The sequence below is a fragment of the Leopardus geoffroyi genome, chromosome A3, assembly GCF_018350155.1.
Source record: "Leopardus geoffroyi isolate Oge1 chromosome A3, O.geoffroyi_Oge1_pat1.0, whole genome shotgun sequence".
Lineage (NCBI taxonomy): Eukaryota > Metazoa > Chordata > Mammalia > Carnivora > Felidae > Leopardus > Leopardus geoffroyi.
This window is the reverse complement of record NC_059336.1, coordinates 23,458,038-23,475,869: the sequence shown is the minus strand read 5'-3', so window position 1 is coordinate 23,475,869 and position 17,832 is coordinate 23,458,038. Positions and strand designations below refer to the sequence as shown.

Sequence of the window (17,832 nt, the reverse complement as noted above, 5' to 3'; positions counted from 1 at the left end):
CGAGTAACAATATTCCATTATAGGGATATGCTATATTTTGTTTATCCATTTATCAGTTGATGAGTGTTTGTGTTGTTTTCACTATTTGGTTATTAGGAATAATGCTGCTATGAACATTTGTGTATGAGTTTGTATGTAGACATATATTTTCATATTTCTTGTGTATCTACCTAAGAATAGAATGGCTGGGTCATATGCTAATTATCCTGTTTAATCTTTTGAGGAATTGCCAAATTTTCCCCTACAGCAGTTGCGCTGTTTTACATTCCCACCAGCAGTGGGATTCTTTTTTTGATTGATTTTATTTTTTAAATGAAATAAGGAAATCCTCAGCTAAGGTTGAAAATCAAAAGGAGGAGGGCTTGGGTTTGAGGAAAGAAGATATTAGGTATGAAATGTCATTTAGGAGAGTGAAGAGGGATTGGATATGAGAAATGTGGTAGGATTGCTGATGCCATCAAATGCCACTAAAGTCCCACTGGAGGTTGGTGGTCATGGAGTTTTTCAGTAAGCTTTTTATGTTATTTTATTTTTTTAAGACTTTATTTTTAAGCAGTCTCCATGCCTAACATGGAGCCCACACTCAACCCTGAGATCTAGAGTTGTATGTTCCACCAACTCAGCCAGTCAGCGTCCCAGCTTTTTATTTTAGAATAGTTTTAGATTTACAGAAAAAGTCCGAAGATAATACAGAGTGTTCCCATATATGACATACCCAGTATTCCCCACTCTTAACTTTGTACATTAATAATACAGAAATGTACATTTGTTATAATTTATGAACCAATATTGGTATATTATTATTGACTAAAGTCCATACTTTATTCATACTTCCTTAGTTTTCCCCTAATGTCCTTTTTCTGTTCCAAGAACTCATCCTGGATACAACATTGCATTTAGTAGTCCTGTCTCCTTAGGCTGCTCTTGGCTGTGTCAGTTTCTAGATTTTACTTGTTTTTGATGACCTTTTATTTATATCAGTGTGGACTCCTACTTCTTTTACACTTTGTGTTGTAATCCAATACTGCTTTATTTTGTTGCTCTTGTTGTATTGGGAGCTCTTTCAGTTGGCTCTTGTGTCCTTTTTTTGTTTTTTTTTTTAAGATTTTATTTTGAAGTAATCTCTGTACCTAATGTGGAGCTTGAACTTTACAACCCTGAGATCAAGAGTGGCATGCTCTATGGACTGAGCCATCCAGGTGCCCCTCTTGTATTCTTTTGACATACTCCAATGATCACTGTTTGTGTGTGTGTGTGTGTGTGTGTGTGTGTGTGTGTGTGTGTGTGTGTAACACTTCCTTATTTCTGTCACTACAAAATATTCTAGGCTCATCTTGTAAATTTCCTGTCTCAATCCTAGAATCAGCTAAGACCTCTGGTACCTTTTATTGGAAAATGGTATTAGACACAGAGATTTGGGTGCTAGGTATGCTCATTGCTACTGAGGAATTGTTGGTTCTAGTCTCTGGATTATTATTATTCTTAGAGTAAGAGACAATATCTGTATTTTTTTATTTTTGAGAGAGAGAGCTCAAGTAGGGGAGAGGGGCGGGGGGGGGAGAGAGAGAGAGAGAGAGAGAGAGAATGAGGATCTTAAGCAGGTTCCATGCTCAGTGTGGAACCCTGTATAGGGCTCGATCCCACAACTGTGAGATCAAGACTTGAGCTGAGATCGAATTGGATGCTTAACTCACTGGGCCACCCAGATGCCTGCTCCCTTTTTTAAACAGCCAAGTTCAAACAGTTTTAAACAAGTTTTAAACAGCTCAACAAGCTAGAATGTCTAGAATCCCCTTGGAGTTTCCCTGGCTCTTTTCTTCACCCCATCATCTACTCCATCAGCTAATCCTGTCAGATTCACCTGCAGAATCTGCCTGACTTTTACACTGGCTGCCACCTCCACCCTCCTGCTCTGGCCTCAAGCTTCCATCATGGATCTTCTAGACCTTGCCACTAGCCACCTAACAGGTCTCCTGCATCCTTCTGTACTGAGCTTCCTCCTGAGGCTCTTTTCCACTCAGCAGCCAGTGGTAGGCCCTGGATTTTTATTTTTTAATTTTTTTCCTTTCCCACTCCCTCCTTTTATTTTTACTTCTATTTTTTCTTCCCTTCAACCCTGAATTTCTATTTATTTTTATTTTTTATTTTTTTTGAGAGAGAGAGCATGAGTGAGCTAGGCATAGAGAGAGAGGGAGAAAGAGAGAGAATCCCACAAGGGGCAGAGAGAGAGGGAGAGGGAGAGAGAGAGAGATAGAGAGAGAGAATGAGAATCCTGAAGTGGGGCTTGAGCTCACCCAGTGTGGGGCTTGCAGTCACAAACTGAGACCATGACCTAAGCCAAAGTCGGATGCTTAACTGACTGAGCCATCCAAGTGCCCAACTCCTGAATTAAAAAAAACAACACTTTGAAAAAAAAAAACTTCTCAACGTTTATTTATTTTTGAGAGACAGAGAGAGCACAAGTAGGGGAGAGGCAGAGAGAGAGAGGGAAACACAGAATCTGAAGCAGGTTCCAGGCTCTGAGCTGTCAGCACAGCCTGATACGGGGCTTGAACCCACAAACAGTGAGATCATAACCTGTGCTGAAGTTGGACTCTTAACTGACTGAACCACCCAGGCACCCCCAAAAAACTTTTGATACTAATTTTCATGGTCATTTACAGTTGTAAGACTTTGATTGAATTAATAAAAGAGCAAAGATGCTACTCTTTTTAAAATTTTTTTTAAAAATTTTATTTTTTTAAGTAATCTCTGTACCAACATGGGGCTCAAACTCATAACCCCGAAATCAAGAGTTGCACACTCCAGAGGCACCTGGGTGGCTCAAGTCGGTTAAGCATCTGACTCTAGATTTCAGCTCAGGATTGATCTCACAGTTTGTGAGTCCGAGCCCCGTGGTTCATGGGTTCGAGCCCCGCATCGGGCTCTGCACTGTCCGCATGGAGCCTGCTTGGGATTCTCTCTCTCCCTCTCTCTCTGCCGCTCCCCTGTGTTCTCTCGTCTCAAAATAAATAAACATTAAAAAAAAAAAAAAAAGAGTTGCACACTCAACTGACTGAGCCAACTAGGCACTCCATTTAAAAAAACTTTTTATTGAGGTATAATTTATATCAGAGTGCACAGATCTTAAGTGTGTAGCTTGATGAACTTTTATACATGGATACACGTGTATAACCACCACCCAGATCAAGATACAGATATGTTGGGCACCTTAGAAGACCCTTTTTCCCCACACTGAGTCATACTGCCTACTCCGCATCCAAGGAGACCACCTTTGGTGGTCTTGCATTTCAAATGAGACCCATTAGCATGTTGAGTACTCTAGCCCTAATCAGCTGCCTGGGTGGAGAATGTGGAGAATCTGATTTACCTAGGGTTAGGGTTTATCCAGCAGGTCTGATGGAGGGGGAGAAGGGGCCAGGGAGTTGGAAGGAAGTGACATCAAAGGATAGGATTTCCAGGATGAGAGTGAAGGTGAGAGCAGGGAGAAGGAACAATGTGAGCAAAAGTATTCAGGGCTCAAGAAATATGTGTTCTCAGAATCTGGCCAGGGAACACATCAGGAGTGCTCGGAGATTGGGCGAAGAAAGGAAAATGTTAAGCAAGAGAGAGAGAGACATAGATTCTTCTTGGCAACAGAAAAATAGTGATGTTTATTCAGTTACCAAATATTTACTGAGTGTCACTGTATCAGGCCCTTTGCCAGTGCTGATAGAGGGGCATAGGTTGCCTGGACGCAATGACTGTTCAACTGTTGCTGGTGAGGAATGATTCGGATGGAGAGGGCAGATGAATTCAAGACACTTCCGGAGTTAGAAGTGTCAGATGTTGATTAATGGAAGTGATGAAGAAGTAGGGAAAGAGTTAAGGCATCCAAAACAGTACAGTTTTTCTGCAGCTTAATAGTCAGCCTTTTGTTTTTCACTAAATACAACTTCCATTTCCATCCTCTCTCCAGCAAAGGCTGGGGATGGCTTAGAATGTTACTTTTGTGCATAGAACTCTTTTGCTTCTGGTGTTGTGCACGGAGCCAAGAATAAAGGCACACTCTGATTCTTGAAGTAAATGCGTGCTGTATATTTGCAGAAAGGGTGATTATTTATTTATTTTTAAATGCTTATTTATTTTTGGGAGAAAGTGCACATGCATGCCAGTGGGGGAGGGGCAGGGAGGGAGGGGGACAGAGCATATGAAGTGGGCTCTGTGCTGACAGTAGGGAGCCCTATGGGAGGCTTGAACTCACAAACCACAAGATCATGACCTGAGCCAAAGCTGGATGCTTAACTAACTGAACCATCTAAAGCACCTCAGAAAGCTGTTTATATATATAGTAAGAATCTGGAAGCAGCCTGAATGCCCAACCCCTGCAGGAAAGTTTAGGCAAATTTTGAGCTAACCATCAGGTAGATTATTGGATGGCCAAGACAAAAGACATTTTTATGGACCTGTGTCACTGCAAGGATATTTACACGTGAAGTCAAATTAAGAGAAGTTCTCACTGGGGCGCCTGGGTGGCGCAGTCGGTTAAGCGTCTGACTTCAGCCAGGTCACGATCTCGCGGTCCGTGAGTCCGAGCCCCACGTCGGGCTCTGGGCTGATGGCTCAGAGCCTGGAGCCTGTTTCCGATTCTGTGTCTCCCTCTCTCTCTGCCCCTCCCCCGTTCATGCTCTGTCTCTCTCTGTCCCAAAAATAAATAAACGTTGAAAAAAAAAATTAAAAAAAAAAAAAAAAAGAGAAGTCCTCACTGACTTAGTCGGAAGATCTGGATACTGATCTTGGTTACACCTCTTCCTAGTCCCTCTTTTTTTTTCCTTTTTTTAGAAGTTTACTTACTTATTTTGAAAGAGAGGGAGAGAGCGAGCGAGCAGGGGAGGGGAAGAGAGAGGGAGAGACAGAATTCCAAGCAGGCTCTGCACTGTCAGCACAGACCAACTCGGGGCTTGAACTCACAAACTGTGACATCATGACCTGAGCTGAGATCAAGAGGGGGATGCTGGGGCGCCTGGGTGGCTCGGGTGGTTAAGCATCTGACCTCAGCTCAGGTCATGATCTCTCAGTTTGTGAGTTGAAGCGTCATGTTGGGCTCTGTGCTGACAGCTCAAAGCCTGGAGCCTGCCTTGGATTCTGTGTTTCCCTCTCTCTCTGCCCCTCCCCCATTCATGCTCGCGCGCGCGCGCGCTCTCTCTCTCTCTCTCCCTCTCACTCAAAAATAAACAAACATTTATTGGCTTAACCAACTAAGCCACCCAGGCGCCCCTCCTAGTCACTGTTTTGAGTCTTAATTTCCACATATGTAAAATGCGTGCAGTGATAATGACAACTGCTTAAGTGCTCATGAAATTGTGGTAAAGATCCACTGAGATACCTTATGTAATAGCAGTTATAACCCCCACAGTAAGTGACACACATCTGTTATTAATAGCCATGTTAGTGAGTGCTGACCAGTTGGAGTGGGAACTCAGAGGGAAATTTTTATCCTTTCTGGTCCTCTCCCCTACCCCCACACCCTGTAATGTTTCTTCAGTTTGTATTTCTGGTGTGTGTGTGGGGGGACCAAATAGATTCCTGCCAAGCACTGTCTAGCTGCTCTAATTTAAGCATGTGCACAGTGTGTAGGGTTGGGCAGCTTAATTTCACTCATAGGACTGAGCAGCAGGCCTTCCGGGATTTGAAGTCATTTACTGTGGACAAACCAAATATTGTCTCCCTGTGTTAGATCTGCACTGTTCTCTGCCTTTCTGGACATGTACATGGCATTATTCTCTCTCATTTGGTGTGAGCTTCACTCTCCCAGAGTCCTCTCCTTACCTTGGTGGAGCTCTAGGGTAGGTTGACTTATCTGTTAGCTTAGAGCAGTGTTTCTCAAACTCAAAAATAGGACTGGTGCCTCTGACCTGTATACTATTTATGGATCCCACTTTTGGTAGCATTGGAGCAAAATGCTACTACATTAGCTCTGATAAAGATGGTCTAGATTATGGAAAAGCACAGCAAAACATTCTTCATGGAGACTTTGTGGACCACTAACTCTGTTCACCAGCACCCTGTGGTCTATGGGCTGCTATTGGGAAACAGTCACTTACGGCCCAGCTGCCCGTCCTTTCAAGAGCTATGGAATCCATATGGTTCCTGTGCAGCTCTCTGCATAGTTTTCTGTTTCCTTTGTCACTTTCAGTTTTCTGCACTACGTTGTCCTCTTTTGTGCTTCCATTCCTCTGTACCTATGCTGATTTACTCATACTATACCCAGAAATACTCGCTAGCTTCACTGCCTCCTTGATCACCTGGAAAATGCCTCTTCATCTTTCAGAATTGAAATCGAGTGTCTCCTCTTCACTAGCATTGTCTTGACCTCTCTCCTTCTTCCTTGGCCTCTTAATTTCCCTCTGGTCCTAGAACTGGTCTTTTGCTCCTCTGCACCATGCTTAACCTTAAGTAGTCTTCTGTTATTGCACTTCATTATAATTACTTCGGCGTATAGACAGGTTTATTCCCCTGAGGATACTGTAGTGACTACGAAACAGATACTTTATGGTTTTCTGTAGTCTCTTAGGGAATTAGACCATAAACATAAGCAAGTAAATGGAGAAACACATGAAATAATTATACATTGGGGTAAATGCTATGAAGGAAGCAAATGGGAAACTGACATAGACTGGAAGGAGATGGGAGCTACTTGAGATATGGTAGTTAGGGACTCCAATGCTGTAGGAATGTTAGGCTGTTGCCTAGGAAGAGTAGGCAGGGAGAAATGTTTCAAGTAAAAGGAGCACACTGGGTATGGGAAGGTATGTGGTATGTCTGAGGAAATGAAAGGCCCAGTGTGTTTTATAACATAGACTCTGTCGTCCTCTGCCAGCTGCTATGATCACACATCTTCATATATTTGACACTGTATTTCCAAACCCTGGCATACTTCCTGGCCCAGAGTAGGTATTCAGAAAATGTCTGTTTAATTGATGAATGTCCGTCCCTTCCTCCCCCTTTTTTTGGTCAATTTTCCTTGTCCCTTTATATTTGTTTGGCTACACTGGTGTTCTGTGGCTTGGTTGACTTACTGAATAGTTATGTCCCTTGCCTAAAATAAGGTCACCATAGTAACCTAATTTACTATGAAACTTATGTTATCTGTCTTTTCTAAGTTGAATTCTAGATGAGTTTTCAGTATTTGTTTGGCTTTGGTAGAGAGTTATTTTGTAACTAATTTTGTCATGGTGATCATAGCACTTGTGCATAAATCCCCTCCAATTTGACAGTTGTTATGCTGGGGTCTGTTTGTCTTTTTGACATTTGCAACATGGATATCATTGGTTTATTTTGATGATTCACCTTGCTTTGTGTATATATTCCTTTTTTAAAAAATGTTTATTAATTTTTGAGAGAGAGACAGAGTCAGAAACAGAGAGAGACAGAGAGAGAGAGCAGGGGAAGGGAGACACAGAATCCAAAGCAGGCTCCAGGCGGAGCTGTCAACAGAGCCCCATGCAGGGCTCAAACCCATGGACTGGAAGATCATGACCTGCGCAGAAGTCGGATGTCCAACCTGGTCACCCAGGTGCCCCTGTGTATATATTCCTATTGCTGTTTTGTGGCTCTAGGTATTCATGTCAAATCTTTTTAAAAAGTACATTTGGGGGCACCTGGCTGGCTCAGTTGGTGGAGCATGTGACTTTTGATCTTGGGGCTGTGAGTTCGAGCCCTGTGTTGAGTGTGGATTGTTTAAAAATAAAATATTTTTAAAAAGTACATTTGATGAACATTTATTGAATGCATAGGCATTGGGTGTAGATTACATAAAAATAAAAAATCCTTACAAAAAAAGAAAAATAAAAAAAGAAGGGTCCACTCAGGTGCTTTAGAAGAGGGGTAGGGGAGAGCATGTAGAAACTCAGTCTCCAGCTCAGGTATGCTATAAGAAATACTGTCTGGTTTTGGTTATAGGGTATAGGTATAGGTAGGCCAGATAATTCTAGGCTTATTACTACTTTACTCTTTTCCTTCCAGAGATCAAGAATATTCTTGGTCTCTTTGTAGGGAGGCAGAGGAGCTCACCACACCTCTTTTTGGGCCCTTGGCGCTATAGAAGCCCTAATGCTTGGTCATCTATTTTGTATCTCCACAACCTAGCTGTTTGTCTCAGAATACAAATTTAGGAATGTATGTTGAATAATGCAATTGATAGGGCATAATTTCTGTCTTATAAAGTGCTTAGCATCTAGTGTTCGTATTTGCCATTTAAAAATCCTGTTTGTGGGGCGCCTGAGTGGCTCAGTCAGTTAAGCGTCCGACTTCGGCTTAGGTCATGGTCTCGTGGTTCGTGAGTTCGAGCCCCACGTCGGGCTCTGGGCTGATAGCTCAGAGCCTGGAGCCCGCTTCAGATTCTGTGTCTGCCCCTCTGCTGCTTGCACTCTGTCTCTCGCATTGTCTCAGAAGTAAATAAACATTAAAAAAAAAAAAAATTAAAAATCCTGTTTGTGACTTGAGTCTGAAATGTTTTTATTGAGTCTTCTGAGCCTTTTCTTTAAAGGAAAGCTATTGAACAATTAAATTATATCCAATGATCATTTCAAACTCTCTTACTTAGGCAAAATTAACTCAAGAAGAGGTAGAAAGCATGACCGGATTAATAACCATAGAAGTGATGGAAAAGGTCGATAAAGAATTGTCTTGTGAAAAAGTCTCAGACTAGGCAGTTTCATAGAAAATGAAATCAAGCTTTCAAGTCCTTTCTTTGAGCTTAGCATAGCCTAATCCTGAAATTGGGCAGGAAGGACATAATACAAGGAAACTTGGACAAGTCCTACTTACAAAAGAGACAAAAAACTTGTCAGTAAAATACTAGAACTCCCAATAGACACTTACTAAATGAATGGCACACACAACCAAATATGATTTATTTTATAGGGTAATGATAACTTAAACTTAGGAAATTTGTTATTTCATTTTATTCATAGAGTAAAAGAGAAAAGTTGTACAATCATCTTGACAAAGACTGAGAAGTCTCAAAATTTATTCTTTTTTAAAAAATTTATTTTTTAAATTTACATCCAAGTTAGCATATAGTGCAACAGTGATTTCAGGAGTAGATTCCTTAATGCCCCTTACGCATTTAGCCCACCCCCTTCCCACAACCCCTCCAGTAACCTTCTGTTCTCCATATTTAAGAGTCTCTTATGTTTTGTCCCCCTCCCTGTTTTTGTATTATTTTTGCTTCACTTCTCTTATGTTCATCTGTTTTGTATCTTAAAGTCCTCTTATGAGTGAAGTCATATGATATTTGTCTTCCTCTGACTAATTTCTCTTAGCGTAATACTCTAGTTTCATCAATGCAGTTGCAAATGGCAAGATTTCATTCTTTTTGATTGCCGAGTAATACTGTGTTTTGTGTGTGTGTGTGTGTGTGTGTGTGTGTGTGTGTGTGTGTGTGTGTACACATACATACATACATACCACATCTTCTTTATCCATTCATCCATTAATGGACATTTGGTCAAAATTTATTCTTGAATCCTTGGTAAGTAAGTATGAGGAAAACTTCACATTAAAGGCATTAATTAGAAAACTCTACAGACTTCACACTTAATGATGAAACATTGGAGATATTTTCATTAAAAGAGAAGGATGCCAACTATCTGCTAATTTTCAACATCATCTTAGAAGCACTAATCAGTGTCATAATGCAAGAAAAATAAATGGTAGTATCAGTATTATGCTGATATACAAATTATTATAATCATAATTTGGATAGGATATGGTAGTCTACCTGTGAAATGCAAGGCAATTAATTGATAATCCATTAGCGAGAGTTTGAGTAGGTTCAGAAATCAAAACAGAATAAGAAAGTATACAGTGAGAGTGCTGCTTCTACTTCTTCATCCTATACCTGCTCTGTTCTCTATAGGTAACCAGTTTATTAGTTTCTGTCCATCCTACCAGTGTTTCTTTATTTAAATACACAACGTAACACAGAAAGTATTATAAGATATGCACTATTCAGTAGCTTGCCTTTTTTTTTTTTTTAATTTGATTTTGAGAGGCAGAGAGTGCATGTACATTTGAGCAGGAGAGGGACAGATAGAGGGGAAGAGAGAGAATCCCAAGCAGGCTCTGTGCTGCCATCAGCATGCAGTGTGCCATCAGCATGCAGGCTCTGTGGGGCTAGATCCCATGAGCCATGAAATCACGACCTGGGCTGAAATCAAGAGTTGGAGGCTTAACCGATTGAGCCACCCAGGTCCCCCTGTAGCTTGCCTTTTTTAAAGTTAATACGTCTTAGAAATCTTTCTGTATCAATTCATAAGGGTATGTTTTCTCACTTTCTGTCTTTTGTTTTATAGCTGCATCATATTCTATTTTGTGGATGTGCCAAGCAGCATACATATAAATTGAATAACCACAAAGCTGTTGGTTGATAATCTGCCCATTAAATACTCAAAACTTTTAATTTAAAGGTATTTATTTTTATATGCACAAGTATTATGTAACTAAATCTTTGTAAAAATTCAAACTACAAGCAAAGTCTCTTGACCATTTCTAATACCTGTTCGACCTTCCCTAGAGCTAACTTTTGTTATCAGTTTAGTGTTCAATATCTGTTCCTTTCTGGCTAATATTTCCATTAGAAATGTGACTCCCAGCTGCAGTGTTACTTTGTAAACTAGAGTCTCATCAGTGACTGTTAGTTACATGTTGAAGCAGGAAATTCTTGCTCCTCTTTCCTGTCTATACATAGTCTGTTCACAACTTCTCTTTTGTTAACCTTGTCACATCTTCTCTAGCTCCCCCTGTGGTTATCCAGATATTTAGGTTGCACTAGTACAATTACTGTTTTGTAGGTAAAAAGTAGTTGATTATCAGTAATTTCATGTAGTTTCACTTAATAGTGTTAAAACTTAATTGGTTCATGTGTCTGATTCTCCTCAAGGACAGGAGCCAGAACACTTACGTCTTATAATCCCTTTTAAGACCTGGAATTGACTGGGCGGGTCAAAGTCACTTAATAAAGTTCTGTTGACTGATGAAGCTGAGCTGTTTCCAAGGCAACCAGCAATTTTGATCCACCAAGTCTTCTCTGTTCTTTGAAATGCAGTTGGGTTTCCCCATTCTCAGTGAGTGCCTCTCATCCTTGTCACACTTTAGAAAAGTAGGGGAAACTGCCTTCTCCTTAGGAAACCTTGTTGACCCCGTTGTTACTATTGATCCTCTTGGTGAGGTTTATGTAGTTTATGTACTGCAGACAGTAGGATGCCTGTGCCCTGTAAAGTTTTTTGAGCAAGGAAGGGCTTTAGAGTAGCCAAGGGCCTAGAAGACCTTCTTCAGGCTCCCGAGCATGTGCATTAGAGTTGCTAGCCTAGGAATTTGGAGTTAATCTGTGGATCTGGACTTACCAGACTTTTAGAAGGTACTGACCAAATTCAAAATAATTTGGGATTTGTCCTGAGGTTGCACTTTTTATTTTGCCAAATAAGGATATTTAAAATAAGTACCTAGTTATATACTCTTTATAGTTGGTACATGATCATGGTACAACATTCAAAACATACAAAAAGATATATATTGAATAAAATAAGTCTCATACTTCCTCTCCAGTTCCTTAACTATCCAGTTCCCTTCCCAAGAGGCAAACCGGGTTGCTTGATCATCCTTCCAGAGATAGCCCACGCATTTAAAAACAGGTATGAATGTATTGGCTCTCTCTCCTCTCCCAAATAAATGGTAGTGCATTCAGTACACTTTGCACCTTTAGTTGTTGGGTTTTTTCCCCCACTTTTCTTAGAGATCTCTTAAAATCAGTACATAGAAGGCCGACATACTCTTTTTAATGGCTACATAATATTAGTAAGAGACCAACAGTTACCACTGTTTTAATTTAAAAAGTATATTTACACACCAAAAATTTAGAAAGAATGTGATTTTAGTATAAAGAAAAGTTCTGCAAATTAAATAAATTTAGTTCTGTGAGAAATTAATTCCATGCATTGGTCCAAAGCCTTGTGTTTGAAAACTACTGCTAGAGATAGTAAACCATTAAAGCAAGAGCTTTTGAATAGGAGTGCGTTAGGCCAGCTTGTGTTATTTTAGGGAGGCTCGCTAGTCTCTGGTAGGCTGTACAGATGAGAGGGCAAAAGGAATATGATTGAGATGTCCATGTCCTTCTCTCTGCTTTATGGAGAGGAATAGATTTAGGGAATGCTTTTGTTTTCTACAGTTGTATTACACAGTTCATCACATTGTATAGTTAGCTAGTCTGCTGTCAAGATATCTTCTGTTTGTAGTAGCTGTATGTCAGTTGTATCAGAGTAGGGAGACTAGGTTCAGGGCTGTTTATTCTGTTAACATTTTTTGGGGAATTGATGTATGTTTAGTACCATTCAGAATTTTATGAGTCCTGTGTGAACAATACCCACATGAAGCGATGGGAGCCTGAACTTGGAGAGTGACTGAAATTGGAATGGGTAGCTGGAGTCTGGAGCTTTGGGACTGAAGAATTGACAGGACACTTGACCTTTGGGAAGACTAGGGAGAGCAGAATTCATTTGCTGAACATTTATTGAATGCCCAGTGTCTGCAACCTACTGTGATAGGTTAATGGCAAACAAACTGCCTTAGAGGTTACTGGTGTAGGATTGAAGAGGACATAGTATTCAGACAGAAGGAAGCAGGCCTGTTTATTTAGGTAGCACATGTTTGTTAGGATAGCGGGGTACTAGGTGCTGGATATAAGGCAGGCAGGTAGAATCTAAACTTTCTCAATCTAGAATAGCAATCTGATTAATACAAGTGTATTTAAGGAACAATATTATTAACGTTTTTTTTTTTTAATTTTTATTTTTGAGACAGAGAGAGACAGAGCATGAACGGGGGAGGGTCAGAGAGAGAGGGAAACACAGAATCGTAAGCAGGCTCCAGGCTCTGAGCCATCAGCCCAGAGCCCGACGCGGGGCTCGAACTCACGGACCGCGAGATCGTGACCTGGCTGAAGTCGGACGCTTAACCGACTGCGCCACCCAGGCGCCCCTTTTTTTTAATTTTTTTTTTAGGAACAATATTATTTATTTTTAACCATTTATTTTTGGAATGAGCAGTATAATACTATGGTTGAAAAATAAAAATATTAAAAGGCATGCTACAAAAATTCTCTCTCCCACTTTTGTCCCTCCCCTCCCCCAATACTCAGTTCCCCTGTTGTGTCAGTTAGGTTTCAGTGCTGGAAACAAAACCACTTTGGGTACTTTAACCACAAAAGGATTTAACACAAGAAATTGGGTACTTAGAAAATTGTTGGAAGGGTTGGAGGAGTGGGACTCAGGGTTGCTGCCCTTAAGTATCAATTTGAAGGACCCACCCCGGAGCTGTGTTCTGGAGGTCAGGAAGTTACTGCTGCCACTGGCCCACTGCCACCACCACCCTCAACACTGCTGCTTGATACTTAAGAAGCTGGTAACTAGACATTAGATCCTTGCTTATGCAGACCAGTACATCAGTATCACCAGATTGTTTAAAGCTCTTAGGCCCTAACTTCATCTGCTGAATCAAAATCTACATTTCAACAGGATCCTCTGATGATTTGCATTCCATGAAAGTTTGAGAGGTCCTTCACTGGAGCCCTGGGGTTTGGCCACTACAGTTGCCTCTAAACCCATAGGTCTCCATGACCTTGACTGCCAATTGTTGGGGAGTCAGGGAAATGCAGTTGGTTTTTCCAACTCTCAGTCTAGAAGAGATGGAGATTGAAAGAGCCCATCTTTTGAAGTGACCATACTTCTTTATGTAACCATTGTTAGTTTCTTATGTAAGATATTTTTATGCATAGTTAAACATATATGAATATACTTTTTCATCTTAAAGAAAATAAACAGTTGTTTACTATACACAATGTCCTGCACCTTGTTCTTTTCATTTAATAGTTCATCTTGCGAGAGCTTTCCATATCATAACATAGAATTTTTTTTTTTAACAGCTGCATGGTATGCTACTATATGGATTACAAAATTCTTAAATTGAAGCTATCTAATACAATCTGGGTTGCATGGTCATTCTAATTTATTGGCATATGTAAAGTGTAATCAAGTTAAATGTTTGCTTCCTGCCTCCTTTGTGTTTTGGTCTTGTGTGTATGTCATCTTGTTTAACTTGCCTTATAACCCACTGTGCTGGGTATCCTTCCTCCACTCTACATGACAGAACTCAGGTCTGAAAGGTCAGGTTAATAGTTCATAAACTAAGGAATATCCAGGTTGGGATTTGAACCCCAAGTCTGTTAGCCTCCATAATTTGTGATTTAACACAATTGCACGAGCCTTTACATGGTAGGCTTTGGTAATCTAGTCCTTTGGGAAGAGGTTTGGAAGAGTACTGTTTTGGATATTTTGGGTGGGTATTAAAGGCATTTAACTTTTTTTTCTGACTCAGGTATCCAGCTCACATAGAAGACATTGACTACGAAGAAGGAAAAGTACTCATCCATTTCAAGCGTTGGAACCATCGTTATGATGAGTGGTTCTGCTGGGACAGTCCTTATTTACGCCCTTTAGAGAAAATACAGCTGAGGAAAGAGGGCTTACATGAAGAAGAAGGATCTTCTGTGAGTATCAGATCTGTAATGAGCTGGGTCAGCCATTGGGTATTTTATGTTCCAGCCTTTGATGTTCAGTGTGAAAGTCAGTAGCAGCTGGGGACCAATCCTTAATTAGGTCTGTAGTTACAACTCTGAGATCTCCATGGCACCTGGGGTTCTTGAAGAATCCTAGTTGTCAATTGTCTCCATGATGTGATTGATGTGACAGGTCATTGAGAGAAACATTGAGGATGCATGGGGACCTTATCTCTTTCTTTTACACCACTGTATCCCTTTAGATTGATTATTTATTTATTTATAAATATCTCTAAATTTTTTTTTAATGTTTATTTATTTTTGAGAGAGAGAGAGAGAGAGAGGGAGGGAGACACAGAATCCAAAGCAGGCTCCAGGCTCTGAGCTGTCAGCACAGAGCCCAACGCACGGCTTGACCTCACGGACTGTGAGATCATGACCTGAGCTAAAGTTGGATGCTTAACTGACTGAGTCACCCAGGTGCCCTTATAAATATCTTTTATTTTTTATTTATTTTTTAAAATTATTATTATATTTTAATGTTTATTCATTTTTGAGAGAGAGAGAGAGAGAGAGCACGTGCACCCCCCCTCCCACACACACACATGTGCAAGTGGGGGAGGGGCAGAGAGAGAGGGATACACAGAATCTGAAGCAGGCTCCAGGTTCTGAGCTGTCAGCACAGAGCTCGACACAGGGCTCCAACCCACGAACTGCGAGATTATGATCTCAGTTGAAGTTGGACGCTTAACCGACTGAGCCACCCAGGTGCCCCATAAATATCCTTTTTTAAATGTTTGTTTATTTCTAAGAGAGGTGTGAGCAGGAGAGAGGCAGAGAGGAAAGGAGAGAGAGAATCCCAAGCGGCTCCGTGCTATCAGTGCGGAGCCCAATGGGGGGCTCAGTCTCATGAAATGGAGATCATAACCTGAGCTGAAATCAAGAGTCAAGACGCTTAGCCAACTGAGCCACCCAGGCGCCCCCCCATTTTAGATCATTTATTAAACTGGTTTGTTGTATGACCATTTATTAAGCAATCATTCCCTGTGGAGCCTCATTTCAAGGTCTTTTAAAGGTCTTAAACACTTGGAATTGGACTATATTCCTTTTTCCTATTATCACTATACCTGGAGCTTTTACTGATTTCAGAATGAAGGATGAAGTATTAGTTTTGAGGTTTTAATTTTTAAAATATTTATAAGAATTTTTTAAAGATTTTATTTTAGTTTTTTAAGTAATCCCTCTACCCAATATGGGGCTTGAACTCACAACCCTGAGATCAGGAGTCACATGTTCCACCGACTAAGCCAGCCAGGCGCCCTAAGTTTTGAGTTTTTTAAACAAGCATTGAGACATCTGTAGAACTCATGCTGCCTTTGGATCTGCCTCAGCCCTGGATTCTGTTTTTCATTTTAGCCCTGGCCAGGAAACTTGAACTCTTGTTTTCTGTGTGTGTTGTTCTACCACTCCTCTCCCTTCCTCCCTGCCCCTGCCATTTATTGTTTTATGTTGTTCAGTTTGATTGCTCAATATTCATTCTATAAACTGTATTAATGCAAACTGTTTGCTGGAAAAACAGTATGAAATATTAAAGTTGAATGGTGCTTCCTTTGGCAAAAGATCCTTTAAAAGTGTGGTTGGCATGAATGCTGCTTCCCTAAAGATGAGGTAGCTTCCCTCCTTCTAACTTGTATACTGGGTGTGTTTTTAGTGGTCCTGGGCTCAGGGACAGAGCAGGGACTATCATCAGTGCTGTGCTATGCTTGCCCAGACCTCCTAGGATAGGAAAAGTCTTGTGTCTAGCCCTTTTGTTTTGACTCCCAGTGCCTCTGTCTCAGTAGCCATCTCCCCTTCCCACTATTGTCAATCCAGCTTCTCTTATGAAATCTGGTACTGTGTGTGTCCTATGAAATTGGATTGGTAACAGGTTTTTTTTTTTTTTTTTTTTTTTTTTTTTTTGTCTTTTTTAATGTTTTGTAGGAATTTCAAATAAACGAGCAGGTCCTTGCTTGCTGGTCTGATTGTCGTTTTTACCCAGCCAAAGTCACTGCTGTTAACAAGGATGGTAAGGCATTTGAGTTGTAATTATTTTTACTCATGAAGTAGGGGGGAGTTTGTAATATTAGAGTCTGATAGTGTATTTTGAGTATGTATTTATTGCCGAGGAATCCTCTCTCTTCAAGTTAACCACTATGTCAGGAATTAGGAAGAAATTATAAATGGAGACAAATCGGGGTTAAAAAGAGGAATTTGATTCTTTGCCTCCTAGATTATAGTAATTGTTTTCTAAAACAGTTATGGTTCTAAAAAAACAGTAAAATAATTATGGGTCATCCGTCCCTCTGCTGGTAAGTGTGCAGGTTCTTGTCCAGGAGTTCCTAAGAGATGAAAAATAAGCTTTAATATGCCTTTTACTTATTTGTAAATAGCCTAGAAATGAAGTGAACATTAATAAACATTTCTTAAAAATATGCTTTGTGAGGGGCACCTGGCTGGCTCAGTCAGTAGAACATGCGACTCTTCAACTCAGTCATGAGTTCAAGCCCCACATTGGGCATGGAGCCTACTTAAAAAAAAATGCTTTGTGGATGCAAGGTGATTGAAGGTGGTCTGTAGTATCAAAGTTGCTAGTTGAAACTGGGGCCCTGGGATTTAGAGCACCGAGTTGGGATGCCTTTGCCAAGTTTATAACCCGTGAGGAGTCAAGACTGGGAACATGACCCAGAGAGGCTGTTTTTGCTAGTACAAAGGCAGGAGGATGGTTAAGAAAATAATATGTATGGTCAGCATCCTGACACTGAGAGAACAGACTCTGGATCTGAGTGATACATTTTTGTTGTAGTATTTTCTATCAGGTTGTTTGTGGTATGTCCATGACCTCTTAGTACCGCTGTTTGTGGTGGCTATATGGCCAGATTGACTTTTTATTCAGTGAAGTTTTTCAGGTATTCATTCAGCACTCTTGTTAAATGCTGGACCTGGGGCTGATCAAGTTTTGTTTGAGAATGGGTTGAAATGGTAAAAAAACGAACATATATTTGCATGTAGCAGAAATTTCTGTTTCTCTTTTGCTCTATTCACTCCCTCCCCACGCTGCCCCCCATCCCCCCCGTCCCCCAGCTGTTAGGCCAGTGTGGGTTAATTCTGCTACCAGATGTAGGTTATCCTGAAAGCACAGTCCTCTTGCCTCAGGCTTCCAAAACAAGGTATCTTTTAAGATGTCTGAGCAGTTACTGACT

At 40.7% G+C, this 17,832-nt stretch overlaps 1 protein-coding gene across 6 annotated transcripts in view; it reads left to right on the top strand.

Annotated features, from left to right (window-relative positions):
- PHF20 (PHD finger protein 20) overlaps positions 1-17,832 on the top strand; it is a 171,636-nt gene that overhangs the window by 63,815 nt on the left and 89,989 nt on the right. For 4 of the 6 annotated variants that reach the window (XM_045444764.1, XM_045444765.1, XM_045444762.1 and 1 more), the window contains exons 3-4: positions 14,413-14,584; positions 16,574-16,658. In XM_045444764.1, coding sequence (XP_045300720.1) covers positions 14,413-14,584; positions 16,574-16,658 — 257 coding nt within the window. Of the gene's footprint in view, positions 1-14,412; positions 14,585-16,573; positions 16,659-17,832 lie in introns of those variants that run through there. The other 2 variants (XM_045444767.1, XM_045444768.1) reach the window with 2 other exon arrangements.